This window comes from Peromyscus californicus, unplaced genomic scaffold, assembly GCF_007827085.1.
Source record: "Peromyscus californicus insignis strain IS unplaced genomic scaffold, ASM782708v3 Scaffold_11__1_contigs__length_118956290, whole genome shotgun sequence".
NCBI classification, from domain to species: Eukaryota; Metazoa; Chordata; class Mammalia; order Rodentia; family Cricetidae; genus Peromyscus; species Peromyscus californicus.
Genome location: NW_026294402.1, coordinates 118,590,115 through 118,617,769, shown reverse-complemented (window position 1 = coordinate 118,617,769; position 27,655 = coordinate 118,590,115). Strand labels below are relative to the sequence as shown.

Genomic DNA, 27,655 nt, shown 5'->3' with positions numbered 1-27,655 from the left:
GAGGATGGCCTTAAGCTCTTAATTTTCCTGCCTTTACCTCCTGAATGCTGGGATTACAGGCATACACCAACACATCAAGCTTTTACATGAACTTTTACAGTCACAGAACAAAAGAAAGTTATAAATTAAGGCTTTGACTAAGTATATGGCTGTGTCCTCAGGTAGGCAGCTACGCATGACATAAGGATTTCCTATACAGGTCTGACTGAGATAGTGTGTGTGGCCTTCTTAGCTTTAGTGCTGGTAGGAGTTGGGATATTACACCAAATACAGAAGCTGATAGAAACTGGATATTACAAGACTTCAGATAACTTTGGCTCTTTATTTGCAATATTCCATCTCTCCACAATCACAAAAGCCTAGTAAGCTAAGGACAAAATGTCTTTAGGCTCCAATATGCAACAACTTCTTTAGAGAACTTCAGTTCACAGATGCTACTCAGGAAAACTTAGAATTTGCCACCCTTCTCCTTGGAATCCCAACTTTTCCTAGTACAGAACAGGATTGCTTCCAAATTTTCCAAGAAAATTGAGTTGTCTTGCAGATGCCCAATATCATTTTTGTTTCTAACTTGTTGAGAGTTTGTTTTGAAAATGGACGTTAAACTTGGTCAAATACTTTTGTATATTTAACAACAAAGATGAGATAGGTTTTATTTCTGTTCTGTTATTATGGTGGCCTAAATTGTTTAACATTCAAATATTTATGTAACCTCACATTTCTAGGACAAATACACTTGGTTATGTTATATTACCTTTTAAAGTACATTACTGGGCTGGGTGATGGTGGTGCACGCCTTTAATCCCAGCACTCAAGAGGCAGAGACAGGCGGATCTCTGTGAGTTTGAGGCCAGCCTGGGCTACAAAGTGAATTCCAGGAAAGGCTTCAAAGCTACACAAAGAAACCCTGTCTCGAAAAACGGGGGAAAAAAAAAACACTACTGGAGCCAGAGAGATGGCCCAGTAGACAAAGATGTTTGCACCAAGCTTCATGACCTGAGTTCTATCCCAGGGATACACCTGGTAGAAGGAGAAAGCCAACTTCCACATGTTGTCCTCTGACCTCCAAATGCATACCATGGCAAGTATGTAATGCATACACTCATAAACACAAATAAATAAATAAATAAATGTAATAAATATTTTAAATGTATTATTGAACTTGACTCAACTTACATTTTGGAAAGAATTTTTGTGTTGAGGTACAGATGTAGCTCAGTTGGTAGAACATTTGCCTAGCACGGACAAAGCTCCGGATTTCGTCTCCAGCACTGAATAAACCTGGTATGGTGTTACAGGCCTTGAATCCTACCAGTCTCAAAATAGATCCAGGAGGATCAGAAGTTCAAGAGCCTTGGCTATATAATGAGTTTAAGACCAGTCTCTTTCAAAAAGTAAAAGGCGAATTTTCGTGTCTGTGTTCATGAAGACTATTAGTCTGTAGTTTTTGTGTATTGTAAATTTTCTGTCTGATTTTGGTATCATAGTTATATTTGCCTCATAAAGCAAGTTGAAGGGGATCTATCTTCTATTTCAGATATTTGTCCAAGGTTAGTGTTGTTTCTTCCTCAAATATTTGAAAAACAAATGCTAACACTAAGCTCTGACTCCCCTCCAGAGGGCAGCACTTCAAATATCAACTCAGTTCTTTCAGGTACTACTAGCACACTTACGGTTAAAAGATAACCATTTGAGCAGAATATATGGACAAAATATGGAACTTTCTATCTTTTTTTTTCTTCTGTGATTTATACTCCCACTTTTCAGTATATTTAGTTGCCCCAAACCTGGCTATCTGGTTCTTCAAGACAGGGGAAAAATAAACAATATTTGCACAGCTTATTTCATTTAACACAATGATCTCCAATTGCAACCATTTTCCAGCAAATGACTTAATATCATTTTTCTTTATGGGTGAATAAAACTCCATTGTGTTATATCTTAGTTACTGTTCTATTGCTGTGAAAAGAAACCATGATGGAGGCAACTCTTGTAAAAGAAAGCATTTAATTAGGGACCTGCTTAATAGTTTTAGAGAACTAGGCCATGATCATTATGGGAAGCAAAAAGGCATGATACTATAGTAATAGTTACATTCTGAGCTTTACATTCTGATCCACCTACAGCAGGCAGAGAGAGAGAGAGAGAGAGAGAGAGAGAGAGAGAGAGAGAGAGAGAGAGAGAGAGAGAGAGAGACTGGACCTGGCTTGCGCTTTTGAAAACTCAAATCCTACTCTCAGTGGCACATCAACTCCAATAAGGCTACACCTCCTAATTCTTCCCAAACTCTTCCACTAACTGGTGTCTAAGCATTCAAATATATGAGCCTATGGGGCCATTCTCTTTCAAACCAAAACATTAACACATTTTTCTTTACCAGTTCATCGGTTAACAGATGACCTTTGGCTGATTCTGAATAGTGTTACAAGAAACATGGATCTGCAGGTATCTCTGTGTTGTAAAGACTTAGAGATCTTTAGATATATACTCAAGAATGAATCGTGTGGTAGTTCTACCTTTAGGTTTTGAGGAACCACCAATCTTACCTCTCCAGCTCTGCAACTACCAAAAGTGTGTTTCTTCCTATCTACCCGCACCTTTATTGCCTTGCTTTTCTGCCATCTCATTGGCTCTTAGCCCAGCTACCTCTCTTCCTTGTCACTGCCTGTCTGTGCAGACCTCCAGGTCTCTGTGGTTGGTACTGGAATTAAAGGCATGTGTCACCACGCTTGGCTGTTCCCTAGTGTGTCCTTGAACACACAGAGACTCTACCTGCCATGTAATCAGATTAAGGGCGTGTGATACCACTGCCTGACTTTTGTGTTTACTGGCTTGCTATTTCCTCTGATCTCCAGGCAAACTTTATTAATATACAAATAAAATATTACCACATTTCAGCACAAATAAAATATCCCCACACCTCCATAATGATTACTATAGTGCTATACCATTTTACATCCCCACCAGCAGTGAATAAGGGTTCCTTTTTCCCTACACCCTCACCATTTGTGTTTGCATAATGATAGGCATTCTGACTGGGGGGATAAAATATCAGTATGTTTTAATTCACATTTCTCTGATCCCTAATGATATTAAATATATTTTGGGCCATTTTTACTTCATCTTTTGAGAACTGTCTGCTCATTTCATTAGCCTATTTATTGATTGAGTTGTTTGGGTTTTTAGTATTCAGTTCTTAAAAGTTCTTTATATATTCTACACACAAATCTTCTGTCAAATGTATCCCATTCTATAGGCCATCTCATCCTCTGATTGTTTCTTTTGCTATGCAGAAGCTTTTTAATTTCATGCAATCCCATTTATCTATTCTTATATTATTTTCTGAGCTATTGGACTCCTTTTCTAAAAGGGATCCTATGACAAATCCTAAAGTGTTTTCTGTTTTCCTCTAGCAGTTTCAGAAAGTTCAGGTCTTAAAGTCTTTAATCCACTTTGAACTGTTTTTTATTGGGATCTAGTTTTTTTTTTCTACATGTAGATAACCAGCTTTCCCAACACAATTTGTTGAAAAGACTGACTTTTCTCCAATGTATGATTTTTATATTTTTGTCAAAAATCTGGTAGGTAGCTATAGCTGTGTGTATTGGTTGTTTTTTACTCTTTGGGGGGCCCAACACCCAGCTCCAAAATAAATCACACATGGAGGCTTATTTTTACTTATAAATGCTCAGCCTTAGCTTGGCTTGTTTCTTGCCAGCTTTCCTTAAAACTTTAAAGTATCCCGTCTACCTTTTGCTTCTGGGCTTTTCCCATTCTCTTACTTCTGTAAATCTTACACTTACTCCGTGGCTTGCTGTGTAGCTAGGTGGCTGGTCCCTGGAGTTCTCTTCCTTCTCTAGCTACTTCTCCTTTTCTCTTCCAGATTTCTCCTTCTATTTATTCTCTCTTCCTGCCAATCCTGCCTATTTCTCTCTCCTGTCTCGCTATTGGCCGTTCAGCTCTGTATTAGACCATCGGGTGTTTTAGACTGAGAAAGTAACACAGCTTCACAGAGTTAAACAAATGCAATATAAACAAAAGTAACACACCTTAAAATAATATTCCTCAGCTTTTCCATTTATTCCACTGATCTACGTGACTTGAGTTTTTTGTTTGTTTGTTTGTTTTTTGTTTTTGCCACAACCATGCTGTTTTATTATGACACGACACACTTTTTAAATTAAAAAAAAAAAAAACAAAAAACAAAAAACAAAACATCGTTCCACTAGATAGCCCTGGCTGACTTCTAATTCGTAATCTTCCCACCTTAGTCCTAGAGTAGCCAAACTATAGGCATGTACTACCATGCCCAGCTTATTTCAATTTTAATTTCAATTGAGAAGCTCAGACTATTTCTCCAATTATCTTTCTCAAAATACAAGAACATAGGAGTTTGAGTTGCAGTCTTAGCTGCTCCAGCTTCCTGGTTTTATAATGCTGAGAAAGTGTTTTCACCAGGCTTGGACCACTTTCTTATCCTATGAAATGGAGGTAGATATATCTTATAGAAAGTTGCAGGATCACAGAGAATTGCTATGGTATACAGGCACAGTATCCTACACACAGCAGGTGATGAGAACTCACTTATCTGACTCAGATAGCTGCTGCTTCAAGCTTTCCATCCTCCTCATATGGCCCAGAAGCTTCCATGACCTATCGAAATGAAAGTTGCAGCCCTTCCAGTCATTTATTCAGCCTTCTCATCTCGCTGTTTCTAATACCCAGTTAAAAAGGAGGTTGAATAAGTTTGGCCCACTACAGTTTTCTTAGCTGCTTTCCTCCTTCCCTGCTTCTGATACTTGCTTACCTCTATAATACCTGTAAACTAAACTCTCGACTGAATAAGCTTTCTTCCCTGAGAATTAATCCTCTGTGTTAGCAAGGATTTTTTATCTGTAGCCCTGGCATTATTTTACTTTGTCTGTGCTCTTGCTTTTTCAGACTATCCCAAGAAAGAGAAAATTTTTCAACGCAAGCCTTATGTCAAGATCTATGCAGTTTGTGAACAGAAAATAAGAGAGAATGGAGAAGGTGAAAGGAGACAGAAAGGGGGAGAGAGAAAGACAGGGAAGACAGACACAACACTCTCTAGCCATTTATTGAATAGTGACGTTGAATAAATGTTTTCTAGCCATACATTGAACAACTGAATGAATGACTCTAGGAACATGAGCCCTTTTGTAAATGAGAAACTAAGTCTCAGAAAGGTTTAAAAAAATGGCACAAGGGCACAATAGTGGAGCCCACTTTGGTTTCAAGTCTTTCAGTCCAGTTCCACTTCTCTTTTCATCTACATCTACTGTGAACCTGAGCTGCCTTAACACTTCTCAGTTGCCAGTCTACCAGGAGAATGGAGTTTATGGCAGAATATAAATCAATGTTATGTGTCCTTGGTCTAAAAAGTCTCTCTATGGGAGAGAAAAACATTCTTTAATGACTTTATGTAATGGTCCAATCCTTAATCTTGTTATAAATAGTTCACCAATAGAATCTGGCCCATGGACCTTACTTTTTTGTAACATGGGTCCTAATGATCTCTATTCAAACCATATGGATTTAAACCCTACACGTCTATCATTTCAGATGCTCTCAGTATCTCTGCCTTCTGGGTCCAAATGGAGTCCTCTACAGCCTTTGAGAATATCACCTTTTATTATGATGATACACCAAGTCGTCTATGTGAGAACAAGACCATCTTTGCCACCTTCTCCACCATTGTCCTGTACTCTCTGGTATTTCTCCTCAGCCTGGTGGGTAACAGCCTGGTTTTCTGGGTCTTGGTGAAGTATGAGAATCTAGAGTCACTCACCAATATCTTCATCCTCAACCTGTGTCTCTCAGACCTTATGTTCTCCTGCCTGCTGCCTGTGTGGGCCTCAGCACAACATTGGGGTTGGTTGCTAGGCGATTTCCTCTGCAAGCTCCTCAACCTGATATTCTCCATCAGCCTCTACAGCAGCATCTTCTTTCTCACCATTATGACCATCCACCGCTACCTGTCTGTAGTGAGCCCCGTCTCTACTCTGGGTATCCATACCCTCCGCTGCCGTGTGCTGGTGACCATATCTGTGTGGACAGCCAGCATCCTGTCTTCCATCCCTGATGCTATCTTCCACAAGGTGATTTCCCCAAAATGTGATTATTTTGAACTCGGTGGATTCTTGGCCTCAGTCTATCAGCACAACATCTTCTTCCTCCTCTCCATGGGGATTATCCTATTCTGTTATATACAGATTCTGAGGACCTTGTTTCGCTCAAGGTCCAGACAGAGGCACCGGACAGTCAGGCTCATCTTCACCATTGTGGTGGCATACTTCCTCAGCTGGGCTCCCTACAACCTCATCCTCTTCCTAAGGACACTGCAAGAAACTGGAATCATCCAGCAGACCTGTGAGATCAGGCAGCAGCTGGACATGGCTATGATCATCTGCCGCAAGCTGGCCTTCTCCCACTGCTGCTTCAACCCAGTGCTTTATGTCTTTGTTGGGGTCAAGTTCCGCAGACACTTAAAACGTCTCCTCCAGCAGGTCTGGCTGTGCCGGCAGAAGACATCTAGCCCTGTCTCATCCTCCTACTCCCCTGGTGCCTTCATGTATGAGGGCCCCTCCTTCTACTGAGAGGAGAGGGCAGCCACACAGAAGTGACTAAGGGAGTTGGAGGAAGGCAAGAAGTGGATCAGGAAGAACACTGAATATGACACAACAGTGGAGATGCCAGCAACTACTGCAGGGGTGTGGAGGAAAGAAATGACAGCTGTGGGAAAGTGGCTTCCAGATGGGCAATCCAAAGCAATACTTCCTGGACTCAGCTCATCATTCATTCTCTCACTTAGACATAGATTGTTTATCAGTGGTTGGTCAGAAGATCCTAAATGGAAGAATTTCCAGATTTTGGGAGGGCTCAAAGCTCTCAGTATGTGCTAATTGTGCAGTGAGGTTACTGGCACATAGGATTGTCCCAACTGATCTTTTTCACTTTGGTGGTGGCTGGTTCTGTGCTTCTTTGCAGCTATTGGGGAAAATGTCTTCAGGACAAGAATAATTACATCCTCAAATAAGTATAGCCACAATGAAGTCTAGACCATAAAAATCCCACTAAACTGAAGATAGTTCTGTATTGTGGCAACAGCTGCTAACGCACAAACTAGCTTTTAAATATTCACCCTATAATTGAATGCAATATGTGCTACCCTCTGCACTAAGTAATTATTTAGACAATACAAAGATGAATAAGATATTGTTGCTAATTTCTAGGTGACACCAATACATCCATGAAGGTTCAGATAAGCAAAGTCCATTTAACAAAGGCATGTTGAAGATTCCTCTGTCATTTTCTCTCTTCTAGATTGAGAGAAAGCTGATTTCCTACCATCTGGATGATAGTGCCAGCATTCCCCTTTCAACCATTCTCCAAACTGAATCCTCCTCAAGCACTGCATTCCCTTTCCCTAAGCTCGCAGAGCCAGGTCCTGTGGATTCTGCCTTTCCAGCATCTCTCTAGCTTATTCTCATGATCACATACCCATGACTTTATCTCTACAATGGCCTCTACTTCAGTGTCTTCCTGTTGCTTCTTTTTATTCTCTGTTCTATCTTCCACCTCCGGAAAGCTACCTGTCTGGGATTTTTCTTTGATTTACAGCTTGTTTGCCTGGTGTTTTTCTTTAAAGCTTTAATAAAATTGTTATCAAGCCTCCTTCTGAGTTATTTCTTAATTTTTTTTTTCTGGAGCTAAGGACCAAACCCAGGGCCTTGTACTTGCTAGGCAAGCATTCTACCACTGAGCTAAATCTCCAACCCCTCTTAAATTCTTTTATTAATGAAACTAAGAACCCCAAGAGAGGACCCAGATTTCCCTGGTAATATGAGGTGACTCCACCAGAATACCCCTTTGGGGCAGTTTAGTTTGTCATGTCTGCCAGAGGTAGAACTCAGATCCCATTTTTCAATCAAAAATAAATAAATAAAATCACATCACAGTAGATTTTAAAGAATTAATGAAAAATAAAAATAAAGCAATAAAAATAGCTATGATTTATCAGGAAAAAGCAACTTTCAAGAAGATAGAGAGATGGTTCAGCAGTTAAAAGCACTGACTACTCTTCCAGAGGGCCCAGGTTCAGTCCCCAGAACTCACATGGTGACTCACAACCATTTTTAACCTCAGCTCCAGTGTTGGGATAATCTTTTTGTACACTATGTGAAGATGTGTCTCTGTCCTTCCTCACCTGCCTGAGATAGGCACCTTCTGATTGATTTAAAATAAAGAGCTGAATGGCCAATAGCTAGGCAGGAGACGATAGGCAGGACTTCCAGGGAGAGAAAGGAACTCTGGGAAAGAATCTGATGAGGGGGATTCTTCAGCAGACCCAGAGGAAGTAGGACATAAGCTACTGAGGAGGGGTTAACGAGCCATGTGGCAGAACATAAATTAATATAAAGAGGTCAATTTGCATTTTAAGAGCTAATTGGGAACAAGCCTAAGCTAAGGCCAAGTTTTCATAATTAATAAAAAGTCTCCCTGTCATTATTTTTGGGAGCTGATGGTCTGAAGAAAGACCAGTTATACTCCAGGGGAATCTGTTGCCCTCTTCTGGATTCCTTTCCTTTATAGACAAAGCTGAGCATTTCATATACCTGACAATGTCTTGCGTAGAGATGCCTCGGGGACTTTCCACTCCATCCTAGTTTACAGCACTGTCCGTTAGACAAGTGAGTTTGGTGTTCCTTTACTTCTCTGAGCCTCAATCTCCTCAGTTTTGAAGTACAGAAGTGAATCCTACCTACATCACAGAGCTGTGTTGAGTTTTAAACATAATGCTATATCGATTTTTGGTTAGGGTATGACATATTAGGTTCTTACAATAATCTGCTGCACAACATTTTGGTCAATGTTGAACCAAATATAACTGTGATCCCTTAAGACTAAATTGTCTAGTGATGTCATAGTCATCTTAATTTGTGTAACTGTACCCCAGATGAAATGCCTAACTGTGAAGTTCCAAAATGTACCATTACCCTTATATAAAACACCACTGTTCAAGGCCTGTCTTCTTCTTCTCTATAAACTTACTTAGGGTCTAAGTTTCAAATAAGGGTGCTTGAAATCTCTCTCATCCTTAATATCCCAAAGCTGTTCAGACTGTGGTTGGAGCAAGTCTTTCTTACTCTACTATGTTGATAATTCTTCATTTGCATTGTCATCTCCTCCCACAGAAAAGGGAATCATTTCTGTCAGGAGGATCCTTTTTATTCCCATCCACAAACTGCCAACTCCATCAAGTTAATATGTTATCTCATATACATCTCACGTAAAACATGAAATTAATTAAGAAATCTTTGTCCTTCCTGTGTGACTCTATCCTGAAAACATGAAATGCTGAGGTCTGGCATATGCCACTAATTAGCTAAGTTCTGTGAGGCAGACAGGCATTTCTAGCTAAAATGATAAAAAAGTAAGGCAGAGTAAGTAGTGGCCAGCCAGAGCCAAGGAACAGAACCTAGTCACAGGCTGACATCTTATGTACTCTCCCTTTTCTTTAGCATGTTCATCCATACTGGTCTTGGAATGCAGTGTTCTATTGAATCAGGCTTCAGGATGCTTTTCAATGCAACAACAAGCAAAAACATAGGGCTGAGGAAGATAAGCAGGGTAGGTAGTTCATTAGCACATAATTTCAAACACTGATTTATGTCTCTGTTAATGAGGAGAACCAAAAACTGAGAATTTAGGTCCAACAATACGTAATGGGTTCATTCTTTTAGTTCAGTAAATAAAAATTAATAGCACAGAATATTAATGAGCTATTTTTACATTGTTTGGGGGATTTTTGGATCAGATACATTATTTTATATTTATGGCTCACGCACAATTCAACGCCAATCAGACGCATTGCAAGTGCTTAACAATTGTAGCCAACAACCCTAGCTCAGGAGTCCACACAGACGACTTCCGGCCCCGCACCGGGTATGCAAAGCTTGTTCAGGTTATCCCAAAGGAACGCCACCTCGTGGAGCATGCCGGGAGTTGTAGTTGGTGTCCATTGGCCCGTGGCACCCGATGGGAGTTGTAGGCCATCTGTGGAGCATGCCGGGAGTCGTAGTCCGCACGCGCCCTTGGTGTACTGTGCGCTTCATGGCCGCTGGCAATACGCTTTTCTACTCTTCCGCTCGGCCTTAGAAAGTTTCGTTTCTGCCCGGCGGTGGACCCACGAGCGTGTGTAAGTGCCGCGGGCGGCCGGCGAGACTTCGGGGACACTGGGGCCGTTCTGGACCCCGGCGCGGAGGCTTCTCCGGGCCATGGGTAGTCACCTGTTGCCGAGGCTGTCCCCTCCAACCCAGGGCGCCTGCCGCCTCGGGAGAACCCTCTGGCCAGAGGGACTGGCTCCAGTACTCACGCTGTCTGTGGGGTCGGCTCGAAAGACCAACACTGTTCCAAGACCTGAGCCAGCAGAAAGAGGGGCCACCCTGTGGAACCTCCTGGTGAAGCTGCCCTGTGAGGCGGAGCTTTGGCAGTACACCAGAAACCTCTGGCACAGGAGCTAAACCCTAGAGTTCTCGAGTGCATTGGGACTTAGTCTTCAGGAAGCCAACTCCTCCTCTTTGCAAGACTCCTGATGCCCCTTCGATCCAGGAAGGATAGTTTGTTCCTTTCTGTGTCCTCACTGACCTTACCCACTTCCTTTGTGCCCAGGTGCAAGATCTCAAGGTGAAGTTTCTGGAAACACCTGTAGGACAACTTAGTATATCGGATGTGATGGTAGCACTAGGCAGTGAGAGTTTGTCCTGTTGGCACCTAGGCTGGGGGTGGGGAGGGGGCGGGGCGATATCCTATTTTCATAAAAGAAGAGAACATGTGGTTGACACTTAAGCCACGTAGCTCCCCTATTAATGCACTTAGGATACCTTGTATCACTCTTCAGTGTTCCCACTGCTGCCTCCTGCAGAAAAACAGCACTTGTTGATATTGCCTATGTTGACCAGAGTCTCTCTGTGCCTCTGCTTGCCTGACTTACCACAGTGGTTTTCTTTCCAGACAGAGAAATGGGTCAGGGGCTTTTAGGGGCAGAGGATCAGGGCTTAATCTACTTACAGCCTCTCTCAGCAGTGGGCCTTGTGGTGTGAGGCAAAGTTAATTCCTCTGCCATCTGCCTGCTGCTGCTGGATGCAGGGGAAGGATGTTGAGCTACAGGTTTGTGCTTTTAGTGTTGTGACTTTCTTGATTGAATTGCTGCCCTCTGACCCTCTCATTCTGTGACAACCAGTTCTGCTGTGTTGAAATGCAGAATACTAGTTATGGAGCATGATTGTTAGCATTCTGGAAATAAGCACAGTGCTGATTCTCAGCCTCCTTTCACTAAAAGGATCTGAAAAGACTATAGCTTTGGGAAACAGGGTTTATCTGCTATTGTTTAGTGTTTATCTCTGTATACCACTTCATTTATTTTGAAAATTGTTTATTTTATAAGAAAATAGGTAAAGTATACAGTCCTGCAATGTCATCCATATGTGTTTGTGTGTGTGTACATATATATGTATATATGTATATGTATATGTATATTCTTATTATTTTACTTTATTTTTGCAGTTGCTTTAGAATTTGGAAATGGTCTCAGGTTCCTTTGCTTCTTAGGGTTGGGGCTAGCATACCAGAATGGCTAAGAGCTAAGTGTTTAGCCCAGTTCTTTGGGGTGAGATAAAAGATACTGCTTGTATTAGCAAGATCATCAATAACATTAGTGGCCTTGACCTATGTTGGTTCTTGAGGCTGGAGGCCTGCTGCCTTCAGAATACAGAGTACTCAAGAAATGTCAGTCTCTAGTCCTGGCTTCCCTTTCTTTATAGGGGAGGATTGGATGATAGGTTACCTCTGATTTTTGGAGATTCCAAAAGCAAGATAATTAATAACTCAAGACTGGAGTATATCAACCTGAGCTAGAGGAAGTATGTTGACTACCTATGATCTTATGTTGGAAACCACTGGTAGAACTCAAGAGTTAGGAGTCACATTCTCTGCAAGCATTCCTGGCAGCAGAAAGGGTCGTATCTAGAGTCCATAAACTCAGAGGTACCTATAAGCAGAGAACAGTCGTCTGTGGCCATGTTGACATCTGGTCATCTAGGTGGCTATTGTGTTCCTGCTTCTCTCAAGCAGCATTTGAACCTCAATTTGAGCAGTTACTGTGGGGTAGAAATTGGAATGTTTCTGTGGGTCTACACTTGGAAAAATACTACCTACTTTCTTGTTACTTTTTGATGAGTCACTCGAATTAACTGAAGTATCTATATTATCCTAAGAACATAGCTCATTCAACTCCCATTCTCCAACATTGGAGCCACTTAGCCTGGTGGTTATAGTAGCCACCGATGGTCTTTTTGTTCATGAGGCTCTCTGGCATTTGAAAAGCACCAAGGGGCCATTTTAATTTGGTTTAGATCGCAGTGGTAGGGATAAGGACATATGCACACTGTGGTTCAGAGGGAAAGTGTAGGAGAATCTGTGGTTTCATTACCAATACTGTGGCCTAGTTTAGTTTCAGTACCTGTGGGCTGGCCTACACAGTAGCCTGAGGTACTGCACTTTTGGCCTGAGGGGGGACATCATATTCAGGGATTTCTTAGCATCCAAAAAACTTGGTCCAAAAGAGCCGTCAAGCAAAGTTTTCATGTGCTTGGAGCTAGGCCAAGAGCAAAATTCCCACAGAGATTCAGTGTAAGTCTGGACAGTTGAACTAGAGATGGACAGTTGAAATGAAGCTGTAAGGAATTTGCTGAAGCTTTAGCCCTGGATGTGTTTTGGTTTTGTTTTTTTGAGACAAGGTTTCTCTGTGTAACAGCCTTAGCTGTTGTGGAACTCGCTTTGTAGACCAGGTTGATCTTGAACTCACAGAGATTCTCCTGCTTCAGCCTCCCAAGTGCTGGGATCAAAGGTGTGTGCTATCACACCGGCTAGACCTGGATGTTTTTTACAGGACAACTGAAGACTTGGTCAGGAACATGGAGAAGATACTTTAAATCTTAACTAAAGTTAGCCATTGAGAACATCTGTTCTTCTCCTTTCCTATTTTCTTAATCTTAATTCTTAATCTTCATGTGAAAGAAGATAAAGGTTCACCACGCCCCCCCCCACACACACACTGCATCTGAAAAACAAGATAGAAAGTGGTCAGATAACTTCAAGTAAACTAAATGTACATTGAGTCTCATCTAACCATGCTGTGATCTTCATCACATTATTTATTGAATAATAAAGTTCACATAAATAGTCTAAAAGTCTGAACAACGTACAAATTGACAGAACTCACCTACTCCTGCTAAGGGAAAGTGTTGTGTCCATTGCTCCTAGCTCAAGCTTCAGCCACCCTGGGTCTTAGTTTTATTCTTTTCCTGTCATGTCCCAGGGGCACACCAGAACCTAGACTCCAGACACCACCCCACCCCAGTTTGCCTAGTTGATATTGTCAGATCCACACATCTGGGAAGGGAAAATGGCTCTGGGGAAATGTGTTGCCTGTTAGGCCACCATGACAAAATGCCACAAATTAGGCTTAAGTAACAGAAACTTCTTTTCCCACATCTCTGTGGTCCTAGATAAAGGCTTGCCTGGTCCTGAGGCCTCTTTTCATTTGCATCTGGCCACTTTCTCACTATATTCATGTATCTGTAGTGTTTTGTGTGCTCATAGTTCCCCTTACAAAAACACAAATCAGACTGAATCAGGACCTATCATCAAAACTTCATTTAATCTCAGATATCTTTTTTCTAAAGACTCTGTCTTCAAATACAATCATGTTCTAAGATATGGAGGTTAAGAACTCAACCTAAGACCAGGTAGTAAACACAGCATTGCCCCTAACAAGAAAGTTAGGTTACTGGGGACTAGTGGTGGGTGTACTAATTATTGTTCTGGATCAAGTAATGATTTCTGAGGAAGACTTCTTTAGAGAACAAACTGATGCACAATTCTTTCTGTCCAAAGTAAGACCAGAAAGACTAGAGGAGTTGGTTGGGGGAAGGTTTAGGGAACATGAGGCAGAGCTCAGCCTTGATAAAGGGCACAGAACATTGAAATCTGGAGCCAGAGCCTTGGCTCTGGATAGTCCAGGCCAACACAGCTAAGAAAGGATTAGTGGACAGTCCTGTCACCCCAGAAAATGGGACCTTATGTCTCAGACTAAGATGTGAAAAACAGGTCCTAGAGAAATCCCCTAAGAACCCAGAACACTGTGGGTCTGTTTATATAGGCTAGGATAGAGGACATACTCCTCGTCCATCCCTGAATTATATTATTCCATTCATTCTTGGAATAGTAGTTCTGGAAGAGTCTCACAATAAGGACAATATAATCTCCACAATTACATGGTAGATTATTTATGCACATAATTTGTGCTCAATAAAGAAACATTTTAAAATTGAAGAAATAGAACTTTCCCTATTTTTTATTTTATTTTGAGATTATAATATAATCACAACATTTTCTCCTTCCATATACTCCCTCCAAACTCTTTCCTATATCCCTCTTTGCTATATTTTAAATTCATGGCCTCTTTTTTCAATAATTGATGTCACATGGCATATGTTCCTAAATATAACCTGCTCAGTTTGAATAACATTACTCATAAGAATATTTTCAGGGCTGACCACTTGATATTGAATAACCAGTTGGTGTGCTCTTCCCTGGGAAAGACTGTTTTTCCCATTCTCAGCATTCTCTAGTTGCCTGTAGTTCTTTGTGTACAATTGAGGCCCCATGGTCTTGGTCCACTTTGACATGTTTTTTTTTGTCTCTTTTCAGCTCACATTTAGGCAGATTAGACTATTGGTGAAAAACTGTTGGTGTAGCTTCTACATCACTAGGAGACACAGTTTGTTTTCATCAAAGAATTTATCAGGCCTCAAATGATTTTTCTCATTTATAAATTTATTGGAGACATGTCTGTTTTTCCCGTTGTGCTAAATTCCTAGAAGCCAAGGCTCCCCACCACCACTGTTGTTCACAGTTACAACATCCCTATTCCTGAATGAGACCTTCTTCCTTTATAATGGTGCCCAAAATACCTTTTGTCTGGCTATCAGCTTGTTAGCACCAGAGGTTACTCGAACTTCCTCAAGGCTATGCTTAGTGGCTGTTGTGGTTTGGATATGAAATGTACCCCCATAGCCTCAGGTGTTTGAACCCATAACCCCTACTTGACAGGGCTGTTTAGGAAGGTTGTGAGTCCTTTGGGAGGTGGAACCTCACTGGAGGAAGTAGATTACTTAAGGCAGAACTTGAGGTACCCACTTCTTGTTCACTTTGCTTTCTAAATGCTGACTAGCCAGCCTTCAGGTCATACTGCCATGCCTTTTTTGCTATAATGGAATATATCTACTTGAATTGTAAGCCAGAATAAATCCTCCCTTAAATTGATTTGGTGAAGTGTCTTCTAGTAGCAATGAGGAAAGTAACTATGAGGGACTGTGTCATATACTATCAAAGACTCAGTTTTTAAATTACAGTCAACTACTCTGACTCTTTGACATTCTGGTCCAGCAAAGACCCTGGAGGTTATGCCTTTGCCATCTGCCATTTCCTCACCTTGGTGGCATGTATCTTTGTTGGGGGCAGTTCATTGTTGAAATAGTTGTTCTGGAAACATGCCTCATCTTTACCTCCTAGATGTTTTCTTTGGGCTTTCCAGCAGTGGAACTATGGTTCCAGCCCCAAAGATAGACATGTAGCCTTTTCCTTGGAGCCACTGTTATTTTCTTTAAAAGACACCTAGAGGAACTAGAGAGATGGCTCAGTAGTTAAGATCACTGGCTGCTCTCCCAAAGTACCCAGGTTCAATTCCCAGCACTCACATGGCAGCCCACAGCTGTCTGTAACACCAATTCTAAGGGATCTGGCACCCTCCTACAGACAGATGTGCAGGCAAATACACCAATGCACTAAAAGTAAATAAGACACGTGGATTCTCTCAAGTTCAGGGCAACTGCCCTGGGCTCAGATCTTTTTTACCCTGTTCTGAATCCATGGGCCAAATTGTGGTTGGTTGGTTTGTGATCTAGGGAAATGACTAAGGAACCTCATAATTGTTGAGAGGGAAGGGGCCAAGAGAAGGTTCAAGAAACAATGGCAATGTCATAAATCCTCATTCCCTTTAGATGATTGCAAGAGGGAGGGTTCAGAAAGGTGACCCAGACATGCAGCGTGGAAGTACTTTAATTATAGGTTCAAGGAGTTGGATCACCTAATGAGCCTTTGTTCACATGGGCTGAAATGCCTGCCTCTGTGCTGGCCTCTGGAAGCCCCTATGGAGTACCATAGTCTCTTAGTGAAGTTCTAGTGAGGGTGGCCTGCCTGTTCAGCAACAGTTTCCAGTTCAAACCAATGGGACTTCCTGGTCTTCTAAGGTAAAAAGTACCAATCAAAGGCACCCATCTTTGTTGTTTGTGACCAGGTATACACTGCTGGGTGTGTTGACCCAGGTCAAGGCTATTTACTCTTCCAGAAAGGCCATCTGCCTTTTGATATCATGTATTTGTTTTGATTAAAGTGGAATTTACAGTTGTTTCACTTTGTTTGGGACTGGGGAGGAATCCAGATATACCCTGTTCTCTCTGGGTCACTTCTTAGTTGTTGTCTTAGGAAAGCATAGCAAGGTTGATTTCCACATCCTAGCTGCCTCCCCTTATGATTCTTCCTGGTGTGGTTCCTCAGACACTGTGTTGTTCATGCCTGAGCCAGTTTGCAGGCAACATTGTGAATACTAGTCATTTGAACAATGGTGTAAGTAAGCTTTAGGCTGAGTGTCTTTATTTCTTAGTTTGGAATTAATATACTGTATGTGATGTGTATAGCATGTAGGGCATCTGGGCAAGTGTAGAGTTAATTTGGAAATCAGAAAACATCCTTCACCTCTAAAAGAATACCTTGGTCATGAGTAGAAACTCAGTACTTGGTCCTAGGTAAAAGTAATTGTTTTTTTAAACAACATATTTAGTCTCTTCTTCTTTGCCAGGAAGTTGAATGGCTTAAAGTGTTTGGATAAGCTTAAACATAATATTGAGTTGTTGACAAGAAAGACTCTAGCTACATGTGTGGAAGCTCTGGTATTTTCTGATTTAGGGGAACAGTCTGCTCAAGAGTTGTAGACATCAGAGTAGACTTCATCATTCTAGAAGTTGTGTAGAGACACAAGAAGGAAGTTGACCATGGTGTGGATATTGCCGCCTTCTGTGTCTTCCCTTGTTAATAAGTCTCCAGATCAAGGATACAGTATTCCAAGGAATTCCATTGAAACAGTATTGTCGGGATAGCAATGTTCTCCTCAGGGAGTTTTGATGTTCTTCCTGAGTCACTGTGAGGTGACTGCTCAGAGTGTAGCCTGTTTTGTTGTTGTTGTTGTTTTAAGCTCATTGACCAGTGGTTCTCAACATGTGGGTTGTGACGCCCATAGGGGTCATATGTCAGATATTCTGCATATTAAATATTTACATTATGACTCATAAGAGTAGCAAAATTACAATTATGAAGTAACAATGTGATAATTTTATGGTTGGGATCACCACAACAGGAACAATGGTTCTTAACCTATGGGTCGAAACCCCTTTGGGGAGGGCATCAAATGACTCTTTCACTGGAGTTGCCTAAGACCATCAGAAAACACAGATATTTACATTATGATACATAACAGAGGCAAAATTACAGTTAAGAAGTGGCAACAAAAATAATTTTATGGTTGGAGGTCAACATGAGGAACTGTATTAAAGGGTCATAGCATTAGGAAGGTGAGAACCAGTGGTATTAAAGTGTTGTGGCATTAGGAAAGCTGAAAACCACTGTCATAGACTCTGGAAAATCAGCATGTGAAATCAGTAATGGAGAACAGTTCACCCTGTGACCTGGGAACTTGATACCAGCCAAGTACAACCAAAATAAAGTCCCATAGAGAGTGCCATGGACATGTTATTGTGCCATGAACAATGAGCAGCAGTTCTCAAGAACCACAAAATTTAGTTTGTGTGTGTGTGTGTGTGTGTGTGTGTGTGTGTGTGTGTGTGTTTAATACTGGGCCTCAGCTGGGCAGTTGTGGTGCACGCCTTTAATCCCAGCACTTGGGAGGCAGAGCCAGGCGGATCTCTGTGAGTTCAAGGCCAGCCTGGTCTACAGTGTGAAATCCAGGACAGGCACCAAAACTATACAGAGAAACACTGTCTCAAAAAAAACTAAATAAATAAATAAAATAAAACTGGGTCTCACTATGTAGCCCTGGATGGCCTGGAATTCACTATGTAGACTAGGTTTGATTTTAACTCACAGAAATATACTTATCTCTGCCCCTTGAATGCTGGGAGCTCAGCTACAAAATCATAAAAGAATCCATTTTTGTGTGTATCCAGCTTCCTTGTGCCAAGATCTTGATTTAATTGGCATACATCTTTTCCTTAAGGCCAGACTCCAAATAGCTAGAATCTAGAAAATTCAGTGGGTTGTATGATACACACATGCTCCCATCCTCAGCCTGGATGTTAGCTACAGTTGCTTGTTCTAACCTCTTTTCCAAGCTCCCCTCCCCCAGGAGCATGCACCTCAGCCTCATTTTAACACTTATGTTGCCTGTGCATACAGCCATGGGCTTCATGGAATAAGGGTGCAGTCATCTTCCTTCATGATTGCATCTGGAAGCCACATGCCCTGGGTTGGTTACAATGGAATAAGTAGTGCAGGAAAGCTGTAGACTTCATCTTCACTATACCTCCATCTGGCCTCTCTTCTACCTGCTTCTTTTCAGGGACATCCTGGCAACTCAGTGGTCATCACAGGGAATCTATCACTCTTTCCTTTCAGCATTCAGAAGTAAATTGTCCCTTTGTGAGCTCCCATCATGTTTAAAAAAATTATCACACTTCTGCTTTGAGGGGAAATATAATTCACAGTTAGGTGAGTTTTTATTTATTATTATTGGGGTTTGTGTTTGTTTTTTTCTGATTTGTTGTTGTTTAGGGATTTTGGTTATTTTTGTTGTTTTTATTTTGTTTTTGGTCTTTGAGTACTGGGGCTTGAACCCATGCTTTGAGTATCCCTAGGCAAGCACTACCAGTAGGGCTACAACCCTAGCCCTCTGGTTTTTGTTTTGAGATAGAGTCTTGCTACATACCCCAGCTGTTTATATAGAACAGGCTAGATTTGAACTCACAGCAGTCCTCTTGTCTCAGCCTCTCAATTGCTAGAATTATGGGTGTTCTACCAAATCCAGCTCATTGTGTGAATTTTGACACATGCCACCATAAACAAGATATAGAGCATAGTTGTTCCATTTCCTCTACCACCATATGCCCTTTTGCAGTTATACCCATCTGTTCCCCATTTTCTGCAACAAGTATTCTGGTTTCTCTTTGAAAAAACATTGTATTAACATAAGCATAAAATATATAACCTTTCCAGGGGTTTCTTTAAACTCAGAACAACACCTTGAAGGCTCAATGCCTGGTTGTAATTTCTATGACTCATTTCTCTTTATTGCCAAGTACGTAGGAGTTGTTATCTATAGCCCTTCGTGGGCCACTTGTATTCTATCTGGATACCAGATGTTTTTCCCTTGTTCTCCTTGATAGATAGCTTCTTTGTTACTGTTGCTATGATATTTCACCATGACCAAAGCCACTTGAGGAAGATAGGGTTTATTTGGCTTATACTTCCACATCATAGTCCATTACTGAAGGAAATCATGGCAGGAGCTCAAACAGGGCAGGAAGCTAGAGCTGATGCAGAGGCCACCGAGGGGTACTGCTTATTGGTTTGCTCCTCATGGCTTGCTCACCCTGTTTTCTTTTAGAACCTCAAACCCCAGCCCATAAGTGGCCCCATCCACAATGGTTGAGGCCCTTCCACATCAATCACTAATTAAAAAAATACCGTACAAACTTGCCTACAACCTGATCTTATGAAGGCATTTTCTAAATTGAGGTTCTCTCCTCTCAGATGACTATAGTTTGTGTCAGGTTGACATAAAACTAGCCAGCACAATTGACCCCTTGTCAGCTTGACACACAAACACATCATTGTTAAGCTACAACCTTTCCTTTCTTGTTCATCCCCATGGTCACACATTAATATTAACATCACAACATAAAACATTTTACAAACTTAAGAAGTCTAATAGTCTTACAACTGCCAATACTTTAAAAAAGTTCAATCTCTAAAAAAAATTGAAGTTTCCCAACTTCAGACTCCTATAAAATCAAAAATAAATTAGATACTTTCTTACTTCAAGAGCAAAGAACCAGAGCATAGTCAAAATCTAAACAAAGCAAAGCCAAACTCCAACTTTGTAAATAACTCAGTGTCCAAGGTCTGGAATCCACTCACAGTCTTCTGGGCTCCTCCACAGGGCCTGGGTCACTTCTGTTCCACTCTCTTCAGCACACATAGCTTGTCTCCTAAGCTCAGGCAGACTTCCATGGCTGTTGCTGTTCTTGGCAGTCAACCCATGGTACTGGCATATCCAAAATGCTGGGGTCTCTTGTTGCAGCTGAGCTATACTTTGACCAATAGCCTCTCCTGTGCTCTCTTCAGGGACTCCAGCCTGCCACATAGAGCCAAGCCTCAGCTACTCTCTATGACCCTTTCATGTCTTCAGCCTATACCACTTGGGTAACTCTTACACAGCTAAGTTCAGCACCAGCATGAGGTAGAACCTTGGCCTCTCCTGGAACACAGTTTCTGTCTGCTGACCCTGAGGAAACACTTTCTAGAGGACTTCACCTTCATGATGCTGGTCTCTTAATCATAGCTGATTCTTCAGCCTCAGCTGACCAGCATCCATTGTCCCAGCAAAGCAAAGGTTTCACTTTAGTGTTTCTAATCTCTTGTTAATCACAGCCAATTCTTCAGCCCAGCTGTCTAGAACCACAGGTTCTTAGTCCAAAATAGCAAACGACATTAGTAGAGTCTTTAAGGAACTCTCACCAGGCCTCTATCATCAGCATTGTTCTCAATGTTGTCTTCCAAGCGCCTACAGAACAGCCCACAGAAGTCTCAACACTCAATGGCTTTTTTAGCCCAAAGTTCCAAAGTTCTTCCACAATCTTCTCCAAGACAGCATGGGCACAACAATAACCCCACTTCTGGTATCAGTTTCTGTCTTAGTTAGGATTAGTATTGGTGTAATGAAATACCATCACCAAAAGCATCTTGGGGAGGAAAGGGTTTATTTGACTTATTCTTCCATATCACTGTTCATTATTGAAGGAAGTCAGGACAGGAACTCCAGCAGAGCAAGAAGCTGAAGGCAGGAACTTATGCAGAAGCAATGGAGAAGTTCTGCTTACTGTCTTGCTCCTCTTGACTTGCTCGACAGTTTTCCTATAGAACCCAGGACTAGTAATTCATGGGTAGCCCCACCCACAATGAGCTGGACCATCTCACATCAGTCACTAATTAAGGAAATGTCCTACAGGCTTGTATGGAAGCATTTTCTCAGTTGAGACTCCCTCCTCTCAGATGAGGTTAACTTGTATCAAATTGACATAAAACTAGCCAGCATTGTCGCTCAGCTTCAGCAAAGCTGGACTACTGTACCTTATGAGCCTCTCTGCCTGCACAAAACATCTAACAAAGGGTGACGATAGGGCCACATGTAGATAGTGAGGATACAGAGTCATTCCTACCTCACCAGTAGGGGCTGTACTGGATAGATTTCATGATTGTTTGTTTGTTTGTTTGTTTTGTCAGCTTGACACAAGCCAGGGTTATATGGGGAGAAGGAACTTCAATAGAGACATCAGATTGGCCCAGAGGCAGGTTTTGGGGGCATTTTCTTAATGAATGCTGTGGGAAGGGCCCAGCCTACTGCAGGCAGTACCTCCCTTGGGCAGATGGTCTTGGCTTGGATAAGAAAGCAGGCTAAGTAAGCCATGAAGAACAAGCTAGTAAGCCTTGTGCCTCTATGACCTCTCCTTCAGTTCCTGCCCCTGGGTTTCCGTCACAAGTTCCTGTCCTGACTTCCTTTCATGACAGACTATAACTGTAAACTGAAATAAACCTTTTCTCCTCAAGTTGCTTTTAGTCATCAAGGGGTTTTTGTTTTGATTTGGTTTGGCTTTTGGTTTTTCAAGACAGGGTTTCTCTGTGTAGCCCTAGCTGTCATGGCACTTGCTCTACAGACCAGGCTGGCCTTGAACTCAGAGATCCACATGCCTCTACCTTCTGAAGGCTGGGATTAAAGGTATGAGCCACCACCACCCAGCTTGATCATGGTGTTTTGTCTCAGTAATAGAAAGCAAACTAAGACAGAGACTGTCTGCCTGGGCCTTGTGTGAAGAGGCCAGGGGCTGAAGAGATGGCTCAGTGGTTAAGAGCATTGGCTGCTTTTCCAGAGGTCCTGAGTTCAATTCCCAGCGACCACATGGTGGCTCACAACTATATGCAGTGAGATCAGATGCCCTTTTCTGGGGTGCAGGCATACATGCAGATAGAGCACTTGTTTACATAAAATAAATAAATAAATAATTTTTTTTAATTAAGGAAAAAAGTTAACTGAGCATAGGCTTTGGCCCTCTCTAGAGCTATGACTAGACTCTGCCTGGTCTCTGTGTTCAGCATGTGACCTAGGAGAAACACTGGGATGAGAAGCAGGCTTCTCATGAACCACTCCTGTCCCCAGTCTATTATACTTGATGAATGGTACCAGTAGTTGTTGGGGGCCTTTATAGAGTGGTTCAAGAACTCCTGAACCTTGACTCTGTGAAGTTCTGTGTCATGCATTAGTGGGACTGTGGTCTAGCTGAGTGCCTGGTTCTTTCTTCCTGGGCTTGAGAAGTCCTCTATGTTTCCACTGAGTCACAACTGTGTTGGCTTGTGAGTTAAAAATAGACAAGCCTATGCTGACCTGACCAGTCACCTGACTACTCACTAGAATGCTTATAAATATTTGGAGTTGTTTATGGCTAAAGCCATTTCCTTTCCAGGGCTTCCTTGTCCCATCTCCTGAAGCTAGAAGGAAGCCCAGCACTGAATGAGTAAGAGCTGGCACATGTTAGATAGACTCAGTGTGGCATGTTATTGGGAACCACTGAAGTTGAAGGTAGTTCTTAGGAGCCAGTAGAAGAGTTAAGTCATTTTCTGTAGTGATGATTGTGCTGTCCTAAAAGTTCACCAGGATTTACTGGGAAAACCCCAGGTTTGAAATCACATAGAACAGTAATCAAGTCAGCTCTACTCATTGGCCTTGGGCCTTAGGTTACAGAACATCAGATTTTCCTTTGTAAACAGGAAGGTGTTTACCTTACCATGATGATTGTGAAAAGTAAGTGCTCTGTGTAAAATATAGACCAGAGCCCTGAGCAGGCTGTCAGTAATGTGGCTGCTACTGTCCTTATAGCAGACATTGCACCTTCACACAAGATACTTAAAGGGTAAATTAAAGCATCTGAAAGGTCTTGAGTCCAAATGCATAGTCATCACTCCCTTCCAGCTGCTCACATTCCTTTTTGTTGGTCTTCAAACACTACTGTGTCCTTAAATGACATTAACAGCTGCCCAAGTAGGGGACTCTCCAAGCTGGAGAAAACTATGACTGAGCTTAAAATAGTACCTTATCCTGGGCTGAAGGGAGGGCTATGTAGGCTCCTGGGTGGCTGGTCAGGGAATATTTTCACCCTCGGGTTTAGCAGAACACAGGGCAGAAGAGGCTCAAACCACTGACAATGGAGGAGCCACTTTCTACTAGACAGGCTATGCTGTCCCTCTCAGAAGCAGGGTATGTATCCCCTGCCTCTTGCCCCCATCCCCACCCCCCAACACTGCCTAGCTAGAAGTTTCTGGCTGTTCCTTAGAAAGGAATATAAGAAAAATGGCTCTGAACAGAGCTGGCTCCTCAAGGTTTAGTGATGTCAAAATTTGAAATAAGCAGGTTTGACCTCTGTGGAAAACGGTAAGGGAGCCACTGAAGACTTTTCTGAAGATGAAATATGAGGCACTTCTGTCCCAAGAGACAGGATGGACAGCTCAGAAATAACCAGTTATGCTATTAAGTTGATCTTGCTTCTTGCTAAGTCTGTATTTTAGTTAGGGTTTCTATTACTGTGATAAAGACTGTGACCAAAAGCAACTTGAGGAAGAAAGAGTATATTTTATCTTAAAACTCTCCAGTCACATTCCCATTACTGAGGGACACCAAGGCAGGAACTGGAGTAGAAGTCATAGAAGAGTGCTGCTGACTGAATTGTTCCTCATGACTTGCTCAGCCTGCTTTCTTACACCATCCAGGACCACCTGCCCAATGGTGGCACCAACCACAATGGGCTGGGCCTTCCCACATCAATCACTAAATAAAGAAATGATCTAGAGGCTTGTGCACAGGCCAGTCATAAGAGGCATTTTCTCACTTATGGTTCCCTCTTTGATAACTCTAGCTGTATCAAGTTGACAAACAAAACAAAGCAAAGCATACCTTGTGTCAAGTTGACAAACCAAAGAACAGTGTAGAAGCATGTCATAGTGTCAGAGTATAAGTACATCAGAAGCAAACTTGAGAGTACCTGCTAACAAGATTCACACAGAAAAGGTCAATCCATCTCTTCAAGGAAAGTGCCTAGAGTGGATGTCCTCTACACTCTTTAAACTGTGATCTCTTCCCTGTACAGGTGCCACCATGAAGTCTGACCACTGCTGACTGGCAGCCACACAGCACTGAGGTGATAGTCTGTCTTGGACCTACACATCCCAGAAAGGGGGACACCATGGCTTCTAACAGCGCTGAGACCCAGCTCCAGAGGATCATCCGTGATCTACAAGGTCTGCTTGAGTGGCTGGTGAATTGGGCTTGGTTTTGAGGAACTTGGGCCTGTGCCTTGGCTGTTGATTGTCAGAATTCAGCCCTTTCCTCTTTGTTCACACATAGTACACATCATATTAAAATATTTGGTTCTCAGATAGCCAGCCTCTGTGCAATGGGAGGGCTTACTTTATACTCCTCTCATAGCAACACAGCTAGTTTGTGAACAAAATCAAATACCAGTGAGAGGACTGGGGCTAGTTTCAGCTCTTTGTGCTTTAGGCTGCCTAGTTGCCTTTGGTGGAGTCACCCCCGCCCCTTGTTGGACTTCGGTGAGCTTGACTTTAGGGGGAGGAACATTCTCCTGTCTTCAAGCACCAAGGCAGGTGAGGTACTTGGAGGTTTCATGTTGCATCTCCCCACACTAGCCCCCAGCCACTGGTGGCCATTGTCTCACGCATTTTAGTACCAGGCCTACTACCTCCAGGCTTCCTGAGGAAGTCACTTGGGTTTGTAGTCTTTCCCCATTGGAGAAAGGCAGGAGAAGGGAAACAGACGAAACTACAGCTAGACCTTGACAGAATAACAGCGTTTCTGTGGACCGCAGAGTCCAAGTTTTACCCTATTAGATGACTTCCCAAGGACCAGATTTTAGTAGATCTGTCACCCCCAACTCTGCCTGGCTTGATTTTTATAATCCTCTGGAGTGCCAGCACATTTGCCACTGAGCTGTGCCTGCAGAGGTCACAGTGACACTTCCCTGACAGCCTAGAAATCCAGATTCCTGACTGTTTAGACTAGACAAACAAGTACAAATCTTATAGTAAAGGCCGTTAGTCTGGGATACCCTCAGTGCAGTCCACAGTCTGCATCTGAGATCCAAAGCCAACAAGGTCCAACCCATTTTCTCAGATTTGCTTTTTATAGTGCTTTGGGGCCTCATATTTTGTATGGTGTTTCAGGTACATAAGACACTGCTGTGTATACATGTTACCGATAGTGACCTGTGGAATCTTCTTGTTTGGTCCTATGAGGTAGATGCCATTGCTACTACCGTTTTTGCAGTGAAGAAAATAGACACAGTGGAGTATCTGCCTTTCTTACTATCACAGAACCAGTATGGAACAAAGCTTGGGGTTATACATCATCAGTCTTAGCTCGTGACCACATTAGACTTTCAGCTAAAGTGTTTAGTGTTTTTTGTTTTGTTTAATCTATACAGACATATAGAGAAAATAAATGACAGTTTGGGCAAATCTGTGTTTGCCATTGGCCTTTAGAAGTTTCACCACAAGATAGTCTTTTCTATGTCACAGTGGCAAGTTTTCAAAGAAAGCCTTATGAATCTATATTAGCCTCACAGAAATCTCACAGTTGATTCAGTAGTCTTGAAACCTACATCCTGTCACCAAACCCAACCGACAAACAAGGGGAGCAAACTGCTCTCCAGAGAGGTGAAGGGACCAATGTCTGCTTAGAGCTCTGCTGTTTGCCAACAGGATCTTAAGCTGAGTCTCTGGCCCCTGTATCCTTTAAATGTAAAATGGGGGTGATAATAAGAGATTTCTTGGATTCTATATCATATTTAATTTTTTCATCTTTTCTCAGTGCTAAAACTAGAGTGCATATTACATAACATTTCAGGCTTATTGAAATAAGGCAGATACTCCATTAATGAAAAATACATGTAAAGGTCTGACCCCTCTTGGGAATCCAATTAACAGAAACAGATATTGTTATCATTGTTACTGTTACTTATACTTACTGATGCTCTGAAATCTGTATTCAACCTGTGCTGATAGGGTTGTAAGTGAATGGTATGGTTTGTGCTAGAAGCTTGGCTCACACTGTTGGAGAGAAATGGAACCTCTTTAGAGTCTAGTGACAGGTGATTGGGTCATGACCACCCTGAAAAGAACTCAATGCTGGTTTCACAGAGTCGTCTTTTAGGTATGGTTTAATTACTGTGGGGACAAATTATGAAAGGGAACTTCACACTATTAAATACCAGAGACCACCATTTGGGGCCTCCAGAATTGATGCCTTGTTTTTAGGTGTGTTTCTTGTTTAATGCACCATTGCAGAGAAAGTATTGCCTTATTTTTCAACACATCTAACATGAATCCTAATCCCAGGACTGCTAAAATGTTAAATAAATATTTTTACTTTGTGAATACCCAGTGTTGGGTGTTTTGTTTTGTGACACTGCATGATTGATCCACATAGTAACCATTTGTTGACTGACTGTGTATACATAGTGCTAGCTTGATGGTGGATACACAGGGATGAATATTAAAACGTGTGCCCAGTCAGCAAGCTGTTGCAGTGTCTATGGGATCTTAGTACATTTTGACTCTCCTACCTGAAGTTATATCACCTGAATATTTACAAGTCTTGTGTGTTTCTAAGGTGACCATCACTGACCACTTATCCTTGTGCTTCCTGTTGTTATTTCTGCTTTCTCAGACTTACTTTTCAGTACATCTAAGATGCATGCTAATTTAAGGGCTGTTAAAATGTAAAATAGACAGATATGTCTCTCTAGTCCTATGTTCCTGTTTGTCTGTTTTAAAGATGCAGTAACAGAACTAAGCAATGAATTTAAGGAAGGAGGAGAACCAATCACCGATGACAGCACCAGCTTGCACAAGTTTTCTTATAAGCTTGAGTATCTTCTGCAAGTAAGTGGCTCCTGTTGTGTGTTGGTTTTGTCACAGTTGTCTCTTGTTCCCCATTTGAGTGACTTTTATCAGTTTCCAGGATGTGGTTCAGAAAGCACAATGGAACAATCAAGCCCTTGTGGTGAGACTAAGAGTCAGAACAGTCCCAAGAGCTCAGTCCTCCCGTATGAGTCAGGACGTTCTGGGAACTGAAAACATTCCTCTAAGATTTAAG

The 27,655-nt window shown here is 42.0% G+C and overlaps 2 protein-coding genes across 3 annotated transcripts in view; both read left to right on the top strand.

Moving 5' to 3' along the window:
* The first annotated feature begins 5,582 nt into the window (after positions 1–5,582).
* Positions 5,583–6,967, top strand: Xcr1 (X-C motif chemokine receptor 1). The gene has a single exon (XM_052730003.1). It carries the CDS (start codon positions 5,616–5,618, stop codon positions 6,615–6,617), a length of 1,002 nt encoding a protein of 333 aa, XP_052585963.1. The 5' UTR covers positions 5,583–5,615; the 3' UTR covers positions 6,618–6,967.
* Positions 6,968–9,808: 2,841 nt separating this feature from the next.
* Fyco1 (FYVE and coiled-coil domain autophagy adaptor 1) overlaps positions 9,809–27,655 on the top strand; it is an 80,484-nt gene continuing 62,637 nt past the window's right edge. Inside the window, exons 1-3 of one of the 2 annotated variants that reach the window (XM_052725813.1) lie at positions 9,809–10,219; positions 24,630–24,780; positions 27,335–27,441. In XM_052725813.1, the coding sequence (XP_052581773.1) occupies positions 24,726–24,780; positions 27,335–27,441 (162 nt within the window). In that variant the 5' untranslated portion in view covers positions 9,809–10,219; positions 24,630–24,725. Of the gene's footprint in view, positions 10,220–10,243; positions 10,708–24,629; positions 24,781–27,334; positions 27,442–27,655 lie in introns of those variants that run through there. The other variant, XM_052725820.1, reaches the window with a different exon arrangement.